The sequence below is a fragment of the Carassius auratus genome, chromosome 2 (genome assembly GCF_003368295.1).
Source record: "Carassius auratus strain Wakin chromosome 2, ASM336829v1, whole genome shotgun sequence".
NCBI lineage: Eukaryota > Metazoa > Chordata > Actinopteri > Cypriniformes > Cyprinidae > Carassius > Carassius auratus.
This window is the reverse complement of record NC_039244.1, coordinates 24279017-24300126: the sequence shown is the minus strand read 5'-3', so window position 1 is coordinate 24300126 and position 21110 is coordinate 24279017. Positions and strand designations below refer to the sequence as shown.

Here is a 21110-nt window from a genome sequence, read left to right as displayed (position 1 = left end):
TGAATGCATTAATTAACGTTTCTGCATTTGACATTGAGAGGATATTCGTAATTTAGTTTTTATCATTTTTGAGATGGAAAAATGCAGTTTTACAAATGCTAGAAACGTGGCTTCCAAAAGAAAGATTACTATCAAATACCACACCTAGGTTCCTAACTGATGATGCAGAATTGACAGCACAGAAATCAAGTCTTAGTGTTCTTGGTTATTACATGCAGAGGTTTTATGTCAGATAATTAACACCTCTGTTGTATCAAAATGTAGCAGTAGGAAATGACTTCCTCATCCAGTTTTTTTATATCGACTATGCATTCTGTTAGTTTTTCCAAATCTGGTCTCTTTGGATTAGGTGCATCATGCTGAGTCGAATGATACCCAATTTTTCTATTTCAACCATTTTGTTGTAAAAGCTGCATTTTACGAATGCATTGACATATCGTTATGAAATTTGGTTAGGGTCATCATCACGGTGCCCTGAAAGAGCCTGACATTTTTTGAGCCAGCACCACCTAGTGGTAAAATCAAATATTCACATGCTTATAACTTTGGGTGTGTTTAACTTATTTTCACACGAGACAACTTTTTATACTCCTGAATCCTTGCCAAGTCCAGCGATACCAAACATGCCATGTTTTGGCCTATGGTTTATGCAACACTGCATTTTAGCGCCTAACCCCTGAACTGTCACTGCTGGACGCCTAAGTATACTTCACTTTATTACATTAATTGTTTTTCATCTAACCATAACAAAAATCATAAGTACAACCTCTAGTAATATGATTTATTTCACGTTTGATCAATAGGTGCTATTATCAAATCGATGTGGTGTGTTTTGTATGAGTTGACAATTGCACACACAAAGTTTAGTTTAGCATTGCAGAGATACAGCCTCAAGTGTCATTTTGGCATCAGTCTTCAAATTCATTGCTGTGGTATGCATGTTATGCAAGATGTTATGATTAAATTTTGTTGAAAATCAGAAACAGACTAGGAGGAGTTTTTAAAGAAAATGAAAATGGCGGATAGCAAGTTTGGCTGACTATGGCAAGGTTTCGTAATGGTACACTAATGCATATGTAAAATAAAGCATTTTATATCATAATACTCTTTTGTAGTCGATGGCAATTTCCTACGGTGGTTTTGTTTCAGTCAGAGTAGCAGTTTATTTATTTATACAAGATATTGGCAAATGTTTTCTAAAACTGTGTTTAAAGGTGTGGTTTTTTTGTTTGTTTTCAGGACGATGAAGCAAAGGTATCCACAGGAATGGTAAATGAGAGCTACTCCACTGATAGTCGAATTAGTGCAGTGACATCCTCTAAAACAGCTGAACTCATACGTTCACAGAACCTTGGCTACTTTCAGAGTAAGAGACAGACAAGCTCCACTTGGTACTGCTCACTGCATTTTATTTAGTGTTTCTCACCCCATGTAAGTTTGCTTAAGCACTGTCTTGACTTTTAATTTTTAGATAATAAAGTAGATGAAGAGTCAGAGGAGGATGATGACTATATTCCCTCTGAAGACTGGAAAAAAGTAAACACTTTCATCTTTATAGTTTTCTCTATGCCTTTTGTGTGTAATTTCCCATGAAATGTTTGACGCGGGTATGTTCTTAACAGGAAATTATGGTTGGCTCCATGTATCAGGCTGAAACACCATCTGGACTGTGTAAATACAAAGACAAAGAGAAAGGTAGATTTGACTTATATTGATCAATTAAAAAACAGTTTGGTAGAATTATACTGCACCACGGGAAAATAAATGTGCAGTTGCATCTTTTCAAACATGTAGATTAAGCTTTTTTGTAGTAGTAGCAGTAGTATTACATTGGGTTACAAAAACAGTTAGGACCAATAATTATTTTTAAAGGAAACACTGACTGTAAATATTTTAACCGAAAAGTTGCTGGCACTAATGAAATGGGAACTTTATCAGTCTTAGTATGATGTAATTTTTAAAACTCTTCAATTATTATATGTTGTTTAAATTGCATGACTAATTCTAATCATTAAATGTTTTTGATTCCACATATGGAAATGGTTTAAATTTTTGGAGGCATCAATACATTATTCTCTTGTGGTATGTTTTAAATCTGTGACTCCGTCATTCACAGTCTATGAAAACAATGACCAGCTGCTGTGGAATCCTGAAATTCTTACTGAAAACACTGTGGTTGAGTATCTGACAGAAGCATGTCAACGGACGGGAGAGGAGACTGGAGTAGACGCTATTCCAGAAGGATCACACATCAAAGACAATGAGCAGGTACAGTACTAAACAACTGCCTCTAAGATTTTATAATAATAATAATAGTTTAATCATTTTATTTGTAATCAAATGCTGAACTGTGACTTAATACCCAATACAAATTGTTTACTCCCCTCAGGCATTATATGAGTTGGTGAAATGTAATTTCGATACTGCTGAAGCTTTGCGAAGATTAAGATTTAACGTTAAAGCAGCCCGAGGTGAGCCTTACAAAGTTGGTTAAATGGCTTTTTTCTTTGTCTTTCATCATAAAGTTTGAGGTAATAGAAAACATTCAGATAATGCAAACAACAGGCTGACATTGTTTCTGTCATTTTATAAGTAGTGTTTATTTCATAACAACAGAACTGTCATCTTGTTCTGTCATCCTTACTGTCATTTTGTTCTGTCATCTTAACTGTTCTCGTGTCATCTTGTTCTGTCATCTGAACTGTCTTCTCATTCTGTCATCCTAACTTTTGTTCTGTTCTGTTGTTCTTACTGTCATTTTATTCTGTCATCTTTACTGTCATCTTGTTTTGTCATCATAACCTTCATCATCGCAGTAAAGTAGTTTCACATTTCCTATTCGACTAGACTGCTTTAGGGACCATCTGTAAATTTACATTACCGTATAAAACGAAGTATAGCCAGATAGCAAAATGCACTTGGGCCAGTTCCGATAAGATTCTCACATGCCTGAGACTTACCACTGAGGCCGGATACCTGTGTACTCACTGCCCGACTCTAAAGTGCACAGTGTGCTGGATGTGGCCCAGATTCATTTTTAATATCTACTTTACGCATAGGTGTAATTTGCAGTGGTGGGACGTATGGGACATGTCCCTAACACTTTTTTAAAAAGTAATTTAAAAATATATTGTGGAAGGTATTAAAAGGAAAACAAGATCACCAAATCATCCTACATAATCTAATTAGGTTGATAGAACAAAAAACATTTGACTCATTACTCATGCATAACTCGTGCAGTGCAATAACAACGTGATTTGCAGCTGTCGCACTTTTTGTAATGCCATTATGGCATTTAATAAAAAATAAAATAAAATGAAGCACTTCCTTGTGCTAAGTAGGCTTCCCCTCTAATAAATATTTTTCTAGTCAACTAGTCGCAAATTATATTAAATTGTGTAATATAATAATATATTAACTATACTTTTGGATAATATATAGGCAGGTGTATTAGGCTAGAGCCTATTCAGCTCTCAAGCTTAAGCATAAAGCAATTGCCTCAAAGTACCGGCAAAGTAAGTGGTTATGAATGTGTTGGGGGAAAATAAAGATATTTTAATTATTTATTAATAAACTAGTGCTTTCTGTGTCAGTGTCGGGTGCAAAGATGAGTTTGCAGACACTGACTCACCCTTTGGTGTAAGCTGGTACCACCGTACCCTGTTTGTTGACTAAGGTACAGAGGCATGAACTTGAGCTTGTTGTTCGGGTGTTGTACTCATGGCTGGCTGCTGGAGTTCCCGTGACCTCTGTGACCTGACCGTCTGGTTCTGTGGGAGTTCCCGTGACCTCTGTGACCTGACAGTCTGGCTCTAGCTGTTTGAAGTTCAGAAAAGGGTCAAAGTGTTCTAGCAGGTCTTTGTCGATGAGAAATGTATGAATTTTCATTGGTGGGACATACATGGGATGTATTAGACTCATCAGAACGATTGTCAGGTGAATGGAAACAACCTGTTCAAACTGGATGTCATTCTGTCTGTACGCCTGTACATGCAGTTCATAAGTTTGAGGTGTAAGAGTTCGATCTTGTCTCTTAGCTTCAAATTGGAGTCTTTTGAAAAGGTGAGATGAGATCACCGTCAGGTTTAATCCTGTGTCGATCAGGTCTTCCATGCTGACTCCTTTTCGTCCCACCTCCTTTTTGACAAGGCTGCCCAGGAATGTTGGCATCAGGACAGGTGTGACGACCAATGGGTGGTGAGGACCGGTCTTGTGTAGCTCACTGCGAAGGCAGGTAGTCAAAACAGCATTTTCTGGTACCTTGTGTTTGTGGTACCTGGTGTGAGGACCTGTGCTATCTCGTTCAGGGTGTGCAGCTGTCGGCTGTGGAGCTTGGGTGTTGTTGTCACTTTGTGCTGTGACAGTTAGCTCTGTGGTCTGTGGATGACGGGCAGTGTTCTGGGTGCTTGGCTCATACAAATGGCAGTTAGACAGGGTGTTGGTTTCAGTTCTTATGCTTAGACATACGATGTCTGGTTCATCTTCCTTGTCTTTCTTGCGAGTTTTCATGTAAAGAAGCTTTTTCAGCATCCTCAGGATCTCTGCTGTCTCAGACGTGGCTGCACTGTGTTTTTCTGACGTGGGCTCAGGATTGAGCTTACCAGTGTCATGTCGAGAGTGGTTCCACTGCCGGCTGTCGGGGCTTTGTGTCCTGGACGGTGGGGATCGGTTGTTTTTGGGTCGCCGGTCCCAGAATCGCTCGCTCTGGTGCATTGGACGAGCACCACCATGATTGTGTTGCCCTCTGCTGGCTTGGAACGGTATTGACTCTCTGAAAAAATGTCTGTGACTTTGGTGTTGTAGGGCGCCATCTAGGGTTAACTCCAAGCAGTGCTCAGAGACGGAGACTTTGGGGTTTTTCACAGTCTTTTCACAAATAGTCTTTTGCTTGGTGCAAGCTTTGTGGGCTAAGTTCCGTAACTCTTGTGTAGTCCTGTTACGTGGACACACTGGGACTCTGGGATGAAAACTCCAACTGGCATGTAGGTTTAGGAGGAACAGAGTTTTTAAGTTGACATCCTGTTCCATACCTGGTTCGTTGCATGCTCCGAAGTAGGCTTTTCGTAGCGACTACAGAAAGTCTGTGGGTTTTCAAATCGGCCCTGTTTGAGGTCCATAGCAATAAGGAGCCCATGGTCTGAGTTTGGATCAGAGAATTCAAGAATCAAAGTCTGTAGCAGTTGCTGGTAGTACGCTTTGACAGTCTCTGGTTGACGATCCAGAAAACAATGCACATCACGGCTGGACGTGATTTTTAACAGGTACAATGTGTTCACATCTGTCACGTTGCTGACAGTTTGCAAATGAAAATCAATGTCTTTTAAATAAGCATGAAAGTCATGTCCTCCTGCAGGATCTGGCTTGAACGTAGAGATGCTTCTGGCTAGCTTGTCAAGTTCTCTGTGAGCCGTGCAGGGTTTTGTGGCATGCGTTCTCTGGAAGGGTTCTCTCCCCTCCGTTGTTGACAGGTGATCTTGTAAGCTGGCTGGTGATTTCTTGAGCCGTGAGCTTACACCCCCTTTTTCAGCTCTGAGTTCTCGGCTGAAAGGGTTTTCACTTTGTGGTGTGCGTTTCTCCGATCCAGCCACTCTGTAATCTGTGTGATTGTCTCAGTTCTGTGTGAACAGTGTCAAGTTCATCTTGGAGCTCGTCTCTCTGCAGAGTAAGCTTGTTGAATTTAGCTCTGGCCGCTTGCAAGTGTGTTTTGCAGGCCCAGGTTTTATAGTCTCTTTCTTTCAGTTCAGTCTCTGCTCTTTTTAGGAGAGCGTCACCTTGCTGGAGTTTTTTGTTGAGTTCTTTTCTGGCTTCTCTCTCCAGCTGTTCTCTTTGATCTGTGTCAAGGCGAAGATCTTGCAGGGCATTGTGAAGTCTTTCAACTCCTTTCTGTAGCTCTGGATCTGTGTCATCCTCTTTCTCGCGCTGGTTCTGGATCTCGAGGAGGAGCTGATCAAGATGACTCTGGGTTGGGGCCTGGTCCTTCCAGGCCTCCTCCGCGATGTTGCTCCGTTCACTAAGCCATGCCTGGGCGACGAGAATGTGAACTAGGCTTCCAAAGATCCTGGCGAGTTCTCTGTAGTAGTCGCTTTGGTTTGGATCGCGTGCCATCAGTTCATCTAGCTCGGTGTCTAGTTGCTCTGGGTGCTGCAGGTTACTGGCGTCCTTGGGCAGGAAGGGGGTCATCACTGCTTTCAACCATGTTGAGAGGTGGCCCCCGTGGACTGCTGGACTGGATGACTGGAACATCCTGACTCTCTGTCGGTGAGAGAAGCACAGGACACACACAAAAAGTCCAATGCAAGTTCGTTCTATGTTTAACGAGCTATATTCATACGGGCTGTGCCATTTATGAGAATTTTGGGCTAACTGATGCAAACAGTCAGACAGTTAAGTAGCCAATTAACTTGGGTCAACGAAGGACCTGAAATGGAGATTTGACAGGCAGTAGCCTAGCGGGTCGTGTGATGACACCGGCTGCTGGTTGGCTCTACTATTTAGCTTCGTTGGTGGCTCACAGGTTACTGTCCCTATGTGAAATGAAAGAAACAAATCACAACAGAACAGAGGATAGAAAAAGATCAAAGTGAAACAACACTTGAAATGAGATAAAAACAATAGAAACACAATGTGTTGGTGAGAATAAGGAGGCCTAAGCCTACTGCTAGGTTTTAAGATAGGGCCAACAGGTGAGTGGGCTATCTGGGTAGGAAACCTAGAAATATGGTGTGGCTTAAAGAAACAAAAGGGTCAAACACTTAAAATATATCCGGGGGAATATCTAATATTCTGTGGCTTATAATAAGTGGATGGGTTTTATCACATTTGGTTCACCTGGGTGAATTGAAGTCATTCAGGTGGAAACCAGTGGCTGGGTCAACCTCTCCGGCGCTCCCCAAACACTCAACCGCAGTGTCCCCAGTCCTCCGTTACTCTGGCGTGGCGCACTCTCAAACAGCTTGTGACTTTTAGCACAACCTTTGGAGTGCTAAATTGCTGATGTCTCCACTGTGTGTCGCTAACGGACAGAGACGAGGAACCGAGTTTCACTCGCAGCCAGTGGTCGGGCACCGGTCGGGCAGCCTTGCTCACTGGAAACCTGAGATGACTGTCCAATCACCAAGGGAGTTCTACAATCAAATACACAAAGGATGAACAAAGGAAACTGAAAGTTAATTAAGGTTTGGTTTGTTTAACATCACTTGAGTAACTATATATGTAGAAAGGAAGGGTACCAGCTTTACCTAATAATTATAAAACAAAGAAAGGGAATTATGATAATAATGGTAATTATCAAAATAACCTAAGCCAAAAGAGAGAAGAAAAATTGTAAAAATCTAAATAAAAGACAGGAATGAAACAAGGGAGAAGGAGTAGCTGGTTTTCACCACAAGGGGGGGGGAAGTACTGCTTCTCTGTGCTTATCCTGCTGAGCAGAAAACTTAATTCAAATTAAAAATTCAAAACTGGTTTAAATCAAAATTTAAAATAAGCATGTAAGAATTAAGAGGAAAATCTGAATACTATCCTATAATAACCCATGATAGCTTGTAAGTTATCATTAATAATTATGAAATTAATCAAACAGGGTGAGATTAATCAAAAAGGGTAAAAGTGGACATGCAATTCAAAACAGAATGGAAAAGACAGAGGTCTGTTAGTCGATTTAGCAGGAGACTGCCACTAGATGGCTTACCTTCTAAGTGGGTCAATCAGTAGTTGACCTGAACCATCTAGATTTCCACTATTAAAGGTGCCATATGCAAAAATTGAGGTAAAAATATCCATAACATGACCTACACGCATAAAAAGAATGAGAAGAAATAAGGGCGATGATGTCATAAAAAAAACGTACATGCTGGAGATACTTCAAATTACAGGAGCGTCTTTACTGATGAGAAGTGCATGAAAATCGCATTCGATTTTTTGCACAGCCCTATTATATCATAACTAACCTGCTATGTCTAGTCTGTTGGTCTCCGTGTCCTCTTTGCTTTGTGGTTTTAATGTGCGTGAAAAAAATTGATGTGTGGCGTGAAAGCGTGTGAAAAGAGTCAATTGCGTGTGTCTCACGGTGAATGCTTGAGAGTTGGCACATTAGTTCCCAAGCAGAATAAAGGACAGGTTGATTATTGCTGTTTAGCGTTTGTATTAATCTATGATGTGTCCCTGTTTGCGTACAGGGAAATAAAAAATAAATTAAAAGTGATACGTGGACCAAGGTGTCTGAGATTGTTCATTTTAAGTAAAGGATCATAATATTTCGTCCACAACAATATTTAATGAGGTTAACTTATAACTCCTTGTGGTTAGTCTGCACGAGATCAACAAAGCTTGTTTGCTTTGCGGCCGCTTTAAATACAAAATAAGCATTCGATCTACGTTAGAGCGTCTGAACGCTCACAAATCTTTCTGCAGCATCGTGAGCAGAGCGGCAAGATCGATTTTTGACGCTCTAGACGCCGGCGGTGTGAACGCACAGTTAGGCTTCTATGGCTGTAGTGTTGTTGTGAAAGTAGGGACGGAGCATAGAGACTAGGCCGTTTCTCGTTTGTTACTCTAGAGTAGACCAATTCACTTTATTGAGGCATACTGCCCCCATCTGTTATGGAATGTGGAGTATGACTTGATTTTTTTTGCCAAACATTACAGATGGCACCTTTAAACAATTACATTTTAATTCAAATCATGTTTGAACCAAACTCAAAGTAAATGTAAACAGTCAAAGGCAGGGAAAATTATTTTGTTTCCCTGTAATAATATTCGCACAAGCCGAGCTGTAAATGCAAATAATTATCGAGAATTTAAACAGCTAGTTCAATACCTCAAGGGGAAAAGATTAGCAATTAGAGCGCATTATTTGAAACGGCCAAGGGATGGCGACTTGCACTCATGCAAGCTGGAATCAGAAAGCAGGACGTAACTTGAAACTGCTAAACCACGAGTTCCCTCCGGTGTTTAGAATTACAGAATTTAAATAGGACTTAGAATCTGATCGTTTGTCAGGCTGATTTTCTGCATCAAATCACGAGTAACAAACAAAAAGTTTTAATTCTGTGGTGCTATATTAAACATAGGGTGAAGGAAGGATCCGTTCACTTCCAAAACACAAATGTAAAAAAAAAAAAAGGAATTTTCCATCTGTTGACTCCAATAGACATTTTTCCAAATAGCACTTATGATTTAAATGTTTTAGGTTTAAAAATCGGGTAGCTAAGCCAATTTTAGACCAGGAATTTTTATCGTTTTAATTTTGAATATCACTGTGGTTCACCACAAATTCAATAACGATATTTAATAAGCAAGGCCTTTTTAACTGAATCAGAGGAACATCGCTCATGTTCAGATTTACATGTTGCAACTAATAAAAGATTTCTTCATCTTTTAATTATTCATATTAAAATGTTCTCACTGTAAAAAGATTTTGGTCTTTCTTAACAGGATACTTTTAACATTATACTGCAGTTTACTTTCATTAAAAATAACAGTGACTATACTGTTAAGTTTCTATAAATACCTAACGTGCTGACTGATCAGCTTTTTGCCTCAGTCAGTTAGGAGTGAGTTCGCGTCTTGCGACTTATCTCACAAGTAACGTTACATAATTTCATAGCGCACGTGCAGAAATTATTAAAAACCATATACACAGATTGATTGCTCACAAAACAACGTTTGAAATGCCCGCATTCTCCACCAAAACTGTAGCAACAATGAGTTGTACAGAATAATTAACTCAAATGATATATAGGGAATTTGAATAATTATTCAGGAATATGATTCATATATATATATATATATATATATATATATATATATCTCATATGACAGTTACAATAAATTTTATTGATTATGAAAAATAGCAATTATTGTGATATCTCTTACTGTAAATTACTGCAAATCAAACAGTGGTTTGTCCAGCAAATGGCCGTAAGATTGACCTATCAATTTTCAATAAAGTTATCACTTCTTATAATTCAAGGAAAAATATTCTCTGGCCATGAAAACATTATCCTATCATTATGATAAATTTAGTTTCTAAATGTAAAGCTTGTAGCTAGATCAGACATTTCAGTGACTCGTAATGTGAGTGGGGTGGAGGCCAAGACAATCATAAATATATGGGTTTTTAATAATTGACTAATAATACATTGAAACTACAAATCATACAGAGTAAATATGCGAACGACAATACAGACAGTACACTTTTTACAAGACATAACGGGATCCAAATAAGGGAGAGAGAGCGAGCGAGAGAGAGAGAGAGAGAGAGAGAGAGAGAGAGAGAAAATGAATGAGATCACAGAATGAGCTCAGGTATGGAAATCACAGTCAGTAACCCTTCTCAGCCAACACGAATCAAATCACAGACCAACTTTAAAGCAGCATTTAAAATCTCCATAGAAAACGATACTTGCATGGCCCAGTGTGCGTGGCGTGAGACTGGCGAGGCGCGTGTGAGCTGCGCTGGATGGCGTGAGCATGGAGCAGCGTGGTCCTTTGTGGCCAGGGGTGTTCGTTATATGGGAAACATCTCAAAGCACCAACAAAAACAATACTATATACTTTTAGACTACGTCTGAGGTAATAGTTTAGGATACATTGAGAAAAAGGTACCAGTGACTTGGCTTCTCTCCTGTCCTGTTGCCCAGGTCAGGAGTGGGGGTTGCAGAAACATGGCTTCTTTTTGTGTGTGTGTGTTAAGGAATTTGGGGGGTTTCAGGTCTCCTTTGAGGCTCGCATGGGTATCGTAATATAATTTAAGTCCAGCCAGGCTGGCGCCAGGCCAGGCATTTGGTGCAAAAAGGGTTTCATTTGTATGCCTGAATTTAACCCATGAATCGATGACCTGCATATGCGTTACACTGGAATTGTTCCATGTTTTAATAGCAAACAATGTACACATCCAGCGTCAACTTGTGCCTTGTTTCTAAAACATTCATCACTCAAATGACCAGAACACACAAAGGCACTACACTCCGTCGCTGCCCCGGAAAATCAATCTGCATCCACTGTTCATGTAATGCTGGGTTCTTTGGGAAGCTGAACACGGAAAACTTTCCCTCACATCCAAAAAAGCAGTTATTTGGAGACATTCTCAAACAAATCCTATGTAGCGCTGCCGACGATCTCCCAAGGAAGCGCGTTGATGTGCATGGTCTCGCTCTCCTCTGGTGAACGTGTGAGCGGGCACACTTTTCCGGGAGAAATGCTCATATAAGGAGTTCCGCTCTCGTCTACGTCATTAGATCCACGATCAAAAACCAAAAAACAGCCGAAACTACCATAGTAAGATTTTTCAGCACAGAAATGATCTTTCATTCTTCTAAATTATTTTGTTCAAACTTTGGCCATGTTTAGCATGAGAATCCATCTCTTTAACACTGTGAACAACTCTGAATACATGAAACAGTGTAGCCCCCCTTTAACATAAATTGCCAATGAAAAATTATTCTGACATTCATTAATCTTAGGTATTCCAGTAATCTAAAGTTGCAACTGAGCTAACATGAACTAAGACTTGAAGTGATATGGGTCTTTATAGTTCTTTTGCACTTTAATCGGTGTAAAACTTGTAACTTTATATATTTTTTCTGTATTGCTTTATTGTATTTAAATGTTCAGTTATTTTTGTTATAAGAAAAAAGTTATTTAACTTGTTATACTGTATTATGACCAGTTAATTTTCAATATCATGATAATACTGTATACCGTGATGAAAGCATGAGCAATTAATCGCAACAGGAAAATTTGATACCGCCATATCCCTAATATCATCTAGCGGTCATTAGAGTATTAGTATATCTGCTACTGTAAATATATAAATATACAAAACACTTTATTTTGATGGTCAACCAACAGATAAATGGACTATAAGTGTCTTTGCAAATATGTCAACTTATTCTACCATACTAGATTTGAATACTCTAATGAGAGTTAGTTGACATATATTTGCAAAGCGGCTTATAGTCGATTGATTAAGAAACCATCAAAATAAAATGTAACCATATAAAGCATTGTATTTTTTTCAGTTGGGGTATTAAGCTCACATCAATTAATTAACATTAGCTCCACATAAAATAGTGATGTGCGGGTCAGGTTTTTTTTCCAGTCCGCGGGTTATGAAGCGACCACTGAACATTTAATTTTATAAAACTTGCAAACATAGTCAAATCCAGCTGTGAGATATTGTGAAGTTTTTTTATCTAACATGATCACTCAGCTCTGAGATGGTTGGTTCGTGTAAACTCATGATTTAAAATTATGCTGTGTTTTATGCATTTGCCCACTGTCATATTCATGTTGTTTTCTCTGTGTGCTGTATTTAAAATTTGACAAATATGATTCCCAATGCACATAAACTTCCCAATTCAGTTCGATTATGATTATTATGTCAACGATTCGATTCAATTCGATTTCATGATGTATCACGATGCATTCTTTGCAACCTCGGTTTTCAATAATCCTACAAATGGCTACATTTTCATCAGTAAATAGTCTACAAGCAGTAAGATATATGTACTTCAGATATACAGTATTGTTCAAAATAATAGCAGTACAATGTGACTAACCAGAATAATCAAGGTTTTTAGTATATTTTTTATTGCTACGTGGCAAACAAGTTACCAGTAGGTTCAGTAGATTGTCAGAAAACAAACAAGACCCAGCATTCATGATATGCACGCTCTTAAGGCTGTGCAATTGGGCAATTAGTTGAAAGGGGTGTGTTAAAAAAAATAGCAGTGTCTACCTTTGACTGTACAAACTCAAAACTATTTTGTACAAACATTTTTTCTTTCTGGGATTTAGCAATCCTGTGAATCACTAAACTAATATTTAGTTGTATGACCACAGTTTTTTAAAACTGCTTGACATCTGTGTGGCATGGAGTCAACCAACTTGTGGCACCTCTCAGCTGTTATTCCACTCCATGATTCTTTAACAACATTCCACAATTCATTCACATTTCTTGGTTTTGCTTCAGAAACAGCATTTTTGATATCACCCCACAAGTTCTCAATTGGATTAAGGTCTGGAGATTGGGCTGGCCACTCCATAACATTAATTTTGTTGGTTTGGAACCAAGACTTTGCCCGTTTACTAGTGTGTTTTGGGTCATTGTCTTGTTGAAACAACCATTTCAAGGGCATGTCCTCTTCAGCATAGGGCAACATGACCTCTTCAAGTATTTTAACATATGCAAACTGATCCATGATCCCTGGTATGCGATAAATAGGCCCAACACCATAGTAGGAGAAACATGCCCATATCATGATGCTTGCACCTCCATGCTTCACTGTCTTCACTGTGTACTGTGGCTTGAATTCAGAGTTTGGGGGTCGTCTCACAAACTGCCTGTGGCCCTTGGACCCAAAAAGAACAATTTTACTCTCATCAGTCCACAAAATGTTCCTCCATTTCTCTTTAGGCCAGTTGATGTGTTCTTTGGCAAATTGTAACCTCTTCTGCACATGCCTTTTTTTAACAGAGGGACCTTGCGGGGGATTCTTGAAAATAGATTAGCTTCACACAGACATCTTCTAACTGTCACAGTACTTACAGGTAACTCCAGACTGTCTTTGATCATCCTGGAGGTGATCATTGGCTGAGCCTTTGCCATTCTGGTAATTCTTCTATCCATTTTGATGGTTGTCTTCCGTTTTCTTCCACGTCTCTCTGGTTTTGCTCTCCATTTTAAGGCATTGGAGATCATTTTAGCTGAACAGCCTATCATTTTTTGCACCTCTTTATAGGTTTTCCCCTCTCTAATCAACTTTTTAATCAAAGTACGCTGTTCTTCTGAACAATGTCTTGAACGACCCATTTTCCTCAGCTTTCAAATGCATGTTCAACAAGTGTTGGCTTCATCCTTAAATAGGGGCCACCTGATTCACACCTGTTTCTTCACAAAATTGATGACCTCAGTAATTGAATGCCACACTGCTATTTTTTTGAACACACCCCTTTCAACTAATTCAACTAATTGCCCAATTGCACAGCCTTAAGAGCGTGCATATCATGAATGCTGGGTCTCATTTGTTTTCTGAGAATCTACTGAACCTACTGGTAACTTGTTTGCCACGTAGCAATAAAAAAATATATACGAAAAACCTTGATTATTCTGGTTAGTCACATTGTACTGCTATTATTTTGAACAATACTGTATGAACTCCCTTTTTATTTTATCTGCTTAAAATAAAACTTAAGTCTGAACAGAGTAAATACCCTAGTAAATGGACACTAGTAGTAGGTGAACACTAGTAAATAAATACTAAAGGCACATGAAACTGTCAAGTACTGAATGCATTTAAAGTGCAGTGTACTACTTCAAAAATTATTTAAATGTTAACAAAAGTATAAAAATTAAGTTGATTTATAACCCAAAATGCCAGATGAGCACCCGAGTCCTCGCTAACATAACGTGCAAGTCCAAGAACCACACGTTATTGCTACTCGATTAGCTTGAGTCATTGACGTCATTACCTGAGCTTTGGTTTCATGGTAGAGTTCAGGTATTACCTTTTCCTCAAAGTGGCTGCGTGCTGGGAGCTTATATCATGGCACTAGCATCTTTAACTTGTGATGAAACCCGGGGTTTTCCACGACAGAATAAGGCCATAGATCCTTTGCTATGAAAGCTGCCACAGATCTGGTTATTTTCTTTCCTTTCTCCAAGTTTTGCGGCAGAGTTGATATTGTTTGAACAATTGTTGGCTGAGCTGGGTCGGCCTTGGGACCAGCAGCCGTCAGCATCTCAGGGTGAAAACGTCTAACATGATTTCTTAAGCTAATCGTATTCACAACTTTTTTTATGTCTTTTATCTCTTTTTTTAATATATATATATATATATATATACAGTACAGACCAAAGGTTTGGACACACCTTCTCATTCAAAGAGTTTTCTTTATCTTCATGACTATGAAAATTGTAGAGTCACACTGAAGGAATCAAGGGCTATTTGATCAAGAAGAAGAGTGATGGGGTGCTGCGCCAGATGACCTGGCCTCCACAGTCACCGGACCTGAACCCAATCGAGATGGTTTAGGGGTGAGCTGGACCGCAGACAGAAGGCAAAAGGGCCAATAAGTGCTAAGCATCTCTTGGGGAACTCCTTCAAGACTGTTGGAAGACCATTTCAGGTGACTACCTCTTGAAGCTCATCAAGAGAATGCCAAGAGTGTGCAAAGCAGTAATCAAAGCAAAAGGTGGCTACTTTGAAGAACCTAGAATATGACATATTTTCAGTTGTTTCACACATTTTTGTTATGCATATAATTCCATATATAATTCCATATCTTTACATTGGCTAGCCCCCTGCTTTCTAAGATATCGCCGTGGTCTGTTAAATAAAAATAATATCGATCGACCACTAAACATGATCCTCATGTCACACTGTAGGATCTCAGCTATCATTAATGTTAGACTGCACAACAGTCAAGACACATTAAAAATGGACCCACACACACAGGAATTAAATGGTGGCTAAATGGTGTGTGTCCACATGGAACAGAGCGAGCATTTTCAGTTAATTCCTATGGAAGTTAAGCTTCAGAGTGTGAAGCTCAACTTCGATATAAATGAATTAATAGCGCTCGCTCTGCTCTGCTCTGCTCAAGTGAATACGCATCATAACAATAAATACTCCACAGGGCTTAAAGTTTTCCAGCACCGGATTTCTGACGTGCAGCATTTGGCTGTGGAAAAAAATAATCCTACATTTAAAAAAAATAAATAAATAGCAGTCCCAGACCTGATGAATGGAGAAGTGCTACAAAAAGCTGTGAGGCGTAATGATCAAATATATCCATTTAGCGCATATTAACATAGAAAAGTGAATTATAAAGCAGCAGAGCTTTGTAAACGGCTCAGTGTATTCATGTCATCTCAATAAGAACCATATGATTGTCGGAACAAATTTAACAGGATTATTAAAAAGGTCCTGTTGACATATGATCGATTAATGATAACTTAACGGTAATTTACCAGTGAAGTCTGTATGTGTGAAAGGGGCTAAACTCTTCTTCTGTGCTGTGAATGTGAATTAACATTCATCTTGAAAAACAGTGTGGTTTATCTCACTAGATTTGAAACTTAAATAGTTTATAAACCTTGGCCAACATGGGAGAATACATCAATCTTTGTCTAAATATGCCATGTATCACGATTTCAAAAACTTTCTGCCTGTGGTCAAATATAAATATTTAATGAATTTAAACATCGTTTAATCACGCTGTAAATTTAAATGTCACCAGGTGCCCCCTGCAGGTATTTTCATAATACATAATTGTGGCGAGTGGGGCGGGGCTGAGAGGCGTGGGAACGAGGAGTGAGGACAGGTGTAGTGATTGGAGATGAGCTACACCTGCGCCCCACCGCCAGTATTGAGTCCCACGTAGGAGATGGAAGGATATAAAACTGGAGCGACTATAGTGAAGGACGAGAGAGGACCAGGCTTTTTATTTGTGCGCGTCAGTCGCCGTTTTGTTTATTTTTGAATATTAAAATTATGTTTTGATTGTGCGCCGGTTCCCGCCTCCTCCTTCCCGATGAATAGGAAGTTTTTATCGTTACAGTGGTGCCGAAGCCCAGGAGAAGAAGGGACGAGCTGCTGAAGATCCCTCGCCGCTGTGCTGAATCCGCGGTGCCCTCGAGCAGGCGAAGTATGTGCCGCCATGGACGCTCGAGGCGGTGGGCTGGAGCGAGTTGCCGGGGACGGGCGAGCTCGCTGCCGACCGCCCACGATATGGAGGGGCGCCTGCCGTCCGTGAGGGAGCGGAGGAGTCGGCGCCGTTCGCCAGGGGGCCGGAGCCTGCCGCCTCCGTGATGGAATCCGGAGGGGCAGGGAACGGGGGACTCCTGCCGCTGCCCAAAATCGGAGGAGCCGTCGCCGTCCACCGGGCGGCGGAGGAGTGACGTGCCATCCGCCGAGGGCCGTCCAGTGCCACCGCCAGGCACCGCGGAGGAGATCACCCAGCCGGTGGAGGGCCGAGCAGCAGTTCGTCTGGGAACCGGAATTTTTTTCTTTTTTTTCCTCTCTCCCCTCTCTCGTCCCTGTCGCTCCTACTTCCATCTCCTTTTCTCTCGCCTCGTCTGTCCTACCCCAGCGGTCCCCCCCCGGAGGGAAGGGGGGGGGGAGTAGAGCGCAGTCTCGAGGGTACCTGCGAGGGGCGATGGGGGTATGTGGCGAGTGGGGCGGGGCCGAGAGGCGTGGGAACGAGGAGTGAGGCCAGGTGTAGTGATTGGAGATGAGCTACACCTGCGCCCCACCGCCAGTATCGAGTCCCACGTAGGAGATGGAAGGATATAAAACTGGAGCGACTATAGTGAAGGACGAGAGAGGACCAGGCCTGGACAATATTTTATGTGTTTGCTTTTTATTTGTGCGCGTCAGTCGCCGTGAGGGGCTGACGCGCTGTTTTGTTTATTTTTGAATATTAAAATTATTTTGTTTTGATTGTGCGCCGGTTCCCGCCTCCTTCTTCCCGATGAATAGGAAGTTTTTATCGTTACAATAATGTACTTAAATTGGTCAAGTCAAGTCAACTTTATTTATATAGTGCTTTAAACAAAATACATTGCGTCAAAGCAACTGAACAACATTCATTAGGAAAAGAGTGTGTCAATAATGCAAAATGACAGTTAGAGGCAGTTCATCATTGAATTCAGTGATGTCATTTCTGTTCAGTTTAAATAGTGTATGTGCATTTATTTGCAATCAAGTCAACGATATCGCTGTAGATGAAGTGACCCCAACTAAGCAAGCCAGAGGCGACGGCGGTAAGGAACCGAAACTCCATTGGTGACAGAATGGAGAAAAAAACCTTGGGAGAAACCGGGCTCAGTTGGGGGGCCAGTTCTCCTCTGACAAGACAAAACCAGCAGTTTAATTCCAGGCTTCAGCAAAGTCATAATGTGCAGAAGAATCATCTGTTTCCTGTGGTCTTGTCCTGGTGGTCATCTGAGACAAGGTCTTTACAGGGGATCTGTATCTGGGGCTCTAGTTGTCCTGGTCTCCGCTGTCTTTCAGGGATCTAAAGGTCCTTTCTAGGTGCCGATCCACCATCTGGTCTGGATACGTACTGAATCCGGATGATTGCAGTGACCCTCTGATCTGGATACAGACTGGATCTTGTGGCTACGGTGACCTCGGAATAAGAGAGAAACAGACTAATATTAGCGTAGATCCCATTCTTCTAATGTTTTTTTTTTTTTTATTGTTTTATCTTTATTTTACCAGGGAAGAAAATCACATTGAGATTACAATCTATTTTACAAGTGAGCACTGGCCAAGAAGGCAGCACATAGAAGATACACTTTAGCAGACAACAAGCAAAAAAAGACAGGGATGCACAAAAAATATTTAAATATACAATAATAAAATCACCATTTAAAACAATCACAAACATGATGATAAATTTGATTTAAATAAGACTTGAATTCAATATGTGAAATAAAAAGTTTTGCAACTCATTCCATGAGGTTGGAGCATTTTAACTAAAAGCAGTTTTATATAAATCTGTTTTCATTTGTGGAATATCATACAGTATGTATCTACTTGATCTTAGCTTGTATTCAGATCTACTAGGTGTTAAGAGTGTAGTTAAATATGAAGGAGTATGTCCAGTTATTGATTTATACACAAAGATCAACCAATGTTTGTTGAACCTTCTTGTGTTAAGTGAGGACCAACCGACCATTTCATATAGTACACAACACAGTACTTTGCATGGATTATAAATCTCAATGCTAAATGATACACAGAATCCAATTATTTCAACAAGGTCTTTGTGGAGTGTCTGTAAAACACATCTCCATAGTCTAAAACCGGCAAAAACGTAGCTTCAACCAGTTTTTCCTAGCTTTCTGTGTAAAGCAGGAACGGTTTCTTAAATAAAAACCCAGCTTTAATTTCAATTTAGTGAGTAACTGTTTAATATGCAAAATAAAACACATGATTTCGTCTAATATAAAACCCAGATATTTATATGAGCAAACTAATTCTTTTAGCCTTCCCTGTAATGTGTGGAGTTGAGGCAAGGAAGGTCCAGACTTACAGGTTCTATTAAAAAACATGTATTTAGTTTTCTTATCATTTAAAACTAAATTGAATGCCTGTAGATTGAGCTGAATATTTTTAAATGATTTTTGTAGCCTTAAAATTGTCTCAGCAGGTGATTTTTCAGAACAATAAATAATGGTATCATCAGCGTACAAATGCATTTTTGCATTAATCGCATTTTCACTAAGGTTATTAATATATTCTGTAAACAGCAAAGGCCCCAAAATAGAGCCCTGCGTTATTCCAGAGTTAACAGTACGTTTCTCAGACATACAGTCATTTAAAAGTACACGTTGACATCTGCTATTTAAATAGCTACTGACCCAACCAATAGCAGCATCAGATGCTGATGTGATAATAAGATAGCATGATTGACTGTATCAAAGGCTTTTGTTAAATCAATAAACAACTCGGCAGATGATTTATGACCATCTAAAACATTAATGTCATTAGTACTTTCATAGTAGCAGTGGTAGTACTATGATTTTTTAGACAGCCAAACTGAAAAACAGATAGAATACTATTACTAACCAAAAATTGTTTTAATTGTTCACTGATGATAGATTCCAAAATCTTAGCTATAATTGATCATTTAGAGATTGGACGATAATTGTCCAAATTAGATGGGTCACCACCTTTCAGCATTGGTAGAACCAGGGCAAATTTCCAGTCTTTAGGAAAAATATTCTGTTCCAGTGATAAATTTAATGATGTAGCAAGTACATCGGGTGTTATGGGAAGTGTTCCCGGTTCCGGTTTACCTAATTAATGCAGCCTAAAAATCTTTAATGGATTTGGATATTAAAAACATATTAGTATGTTATGTGTAAGCCAGGTTAAAGAGATGGGTCTTTAATCTAGATTTAAACTGCAAGAGTGTGTCTGCCTTCCGAACAATGTTGGGTAGGGTATTCCAGATTTTAGGTGCCAAATAGTAAAAGGATCTGCCGCCCACAGTTGATTTTGATATTATTGGTATTATCAAATTGCCTGAATTTTGAGAATGATTCGGACGTGGAGGGTTATAATGTAACAGGAGCTCTTTCAAATACTGAGGTGCTAAACCATTCAGGGCTTTATAAGTAATAAGCAATATTTGAAATCTATAGGATGTTTGATAAGGAGCCAGTGCATTGTTGACAGGACCGGCTAATATGGTCATACTTCCTGGTTCTAGTAAGAACTCTTACTGCTGCATTTTGGACTAGCTGTAATTTGTTTACTAAGCGTGCAGAACAACCACCCAATAAAGCATTACAATAATCTATTGCGCTGAGTATCATCACCATAACAGTGAAATCTAACACCATGTTTCCTGATGATATCTCCCAAGGGTAATATATAAATCGTGAAGAGTATGGGCCCTAGTACTGAACCTTGAGGTACTCCATATTGCACTTGTGATCGATATGATACCTCTTCATTCGCTGCTACGAACTGATGGCGGTCATATAAATACGATTTAAACCATGCTAATGTACTTCCATTAATGCCAACAAAGTGTCCAAGTCTATGCAAAAGAATGTTGTGGTCAATTTTTGAGTTCAGAATGTCTATAAATGCTGATCCCAGTGCATCTTTTTCATTATCAACATGGGTATTAAAATCACCAACTATTAAAACTTTATCTGCAGCCAGAACTAACTCGGATGTAAAATCACCAAACTATTTAATAAAGTCTGTTTGGTGCCCTGGTGGCCTGTATACAGTAGCCAGTACAAACATCACATGGGATTTATCATTAACATTTGTTTCCCTGGATAATGTTATATGAAGCACCATTACTTCAAACGAGTTATATTTACAGCCTGCCCTCTGAGAAGTCCTGAAGACATTGTTATAAATTGAAGCAACACCTCCCCCTTTGCCTTTTAGATGTGTGTTTATAACAGTAATCTTGGGGGGTGGACTCATTTAAAATAATGTAATCATCAGGTTTTAGCCAGGTTTCTGTCAAACAGATCACATCTAGATTATGATCAGTGATCATATTATTTACAAAAAGGGTTTTCGTAGAAAGGGATCTGATATTCAATAAGCCAAACTTTATCATTTGTT

The 21110-nt window shown here is 39.6% G+C and overlaps 1 protein-coding gene across 1 annotated transcript in view; it reads left to right on the top strand.

Moving 5' to 3' along the window:
* mier1b (mesoderm induction early response 1b, transcriptional regulator) overlaps nt 1-21110 on the top strand; it is a 136578-nt gene that overhangs the window by 57570 nt on the left and 57898 nt on the right. The window contains exons 5-9 of the mRNA XM_026195236.1: nt 1240-1366; nt 1472-1536; nt 1623-1695; nt 2117-2268; nt 2390-2471. Coding sequence (XP_026051021.1) covers nt 1240-1366; nt 1472-1536; nt 1623-1695; nt 2117-2268; nt 2390-2471 — 499 coding nt within the window. The remainder of the gene's footprint in view (nt 1-1239; nt 1367-1471; nt 1537-1622; nt 1696-2116; nt 2269-2389; nt 2472-21110) is intronic.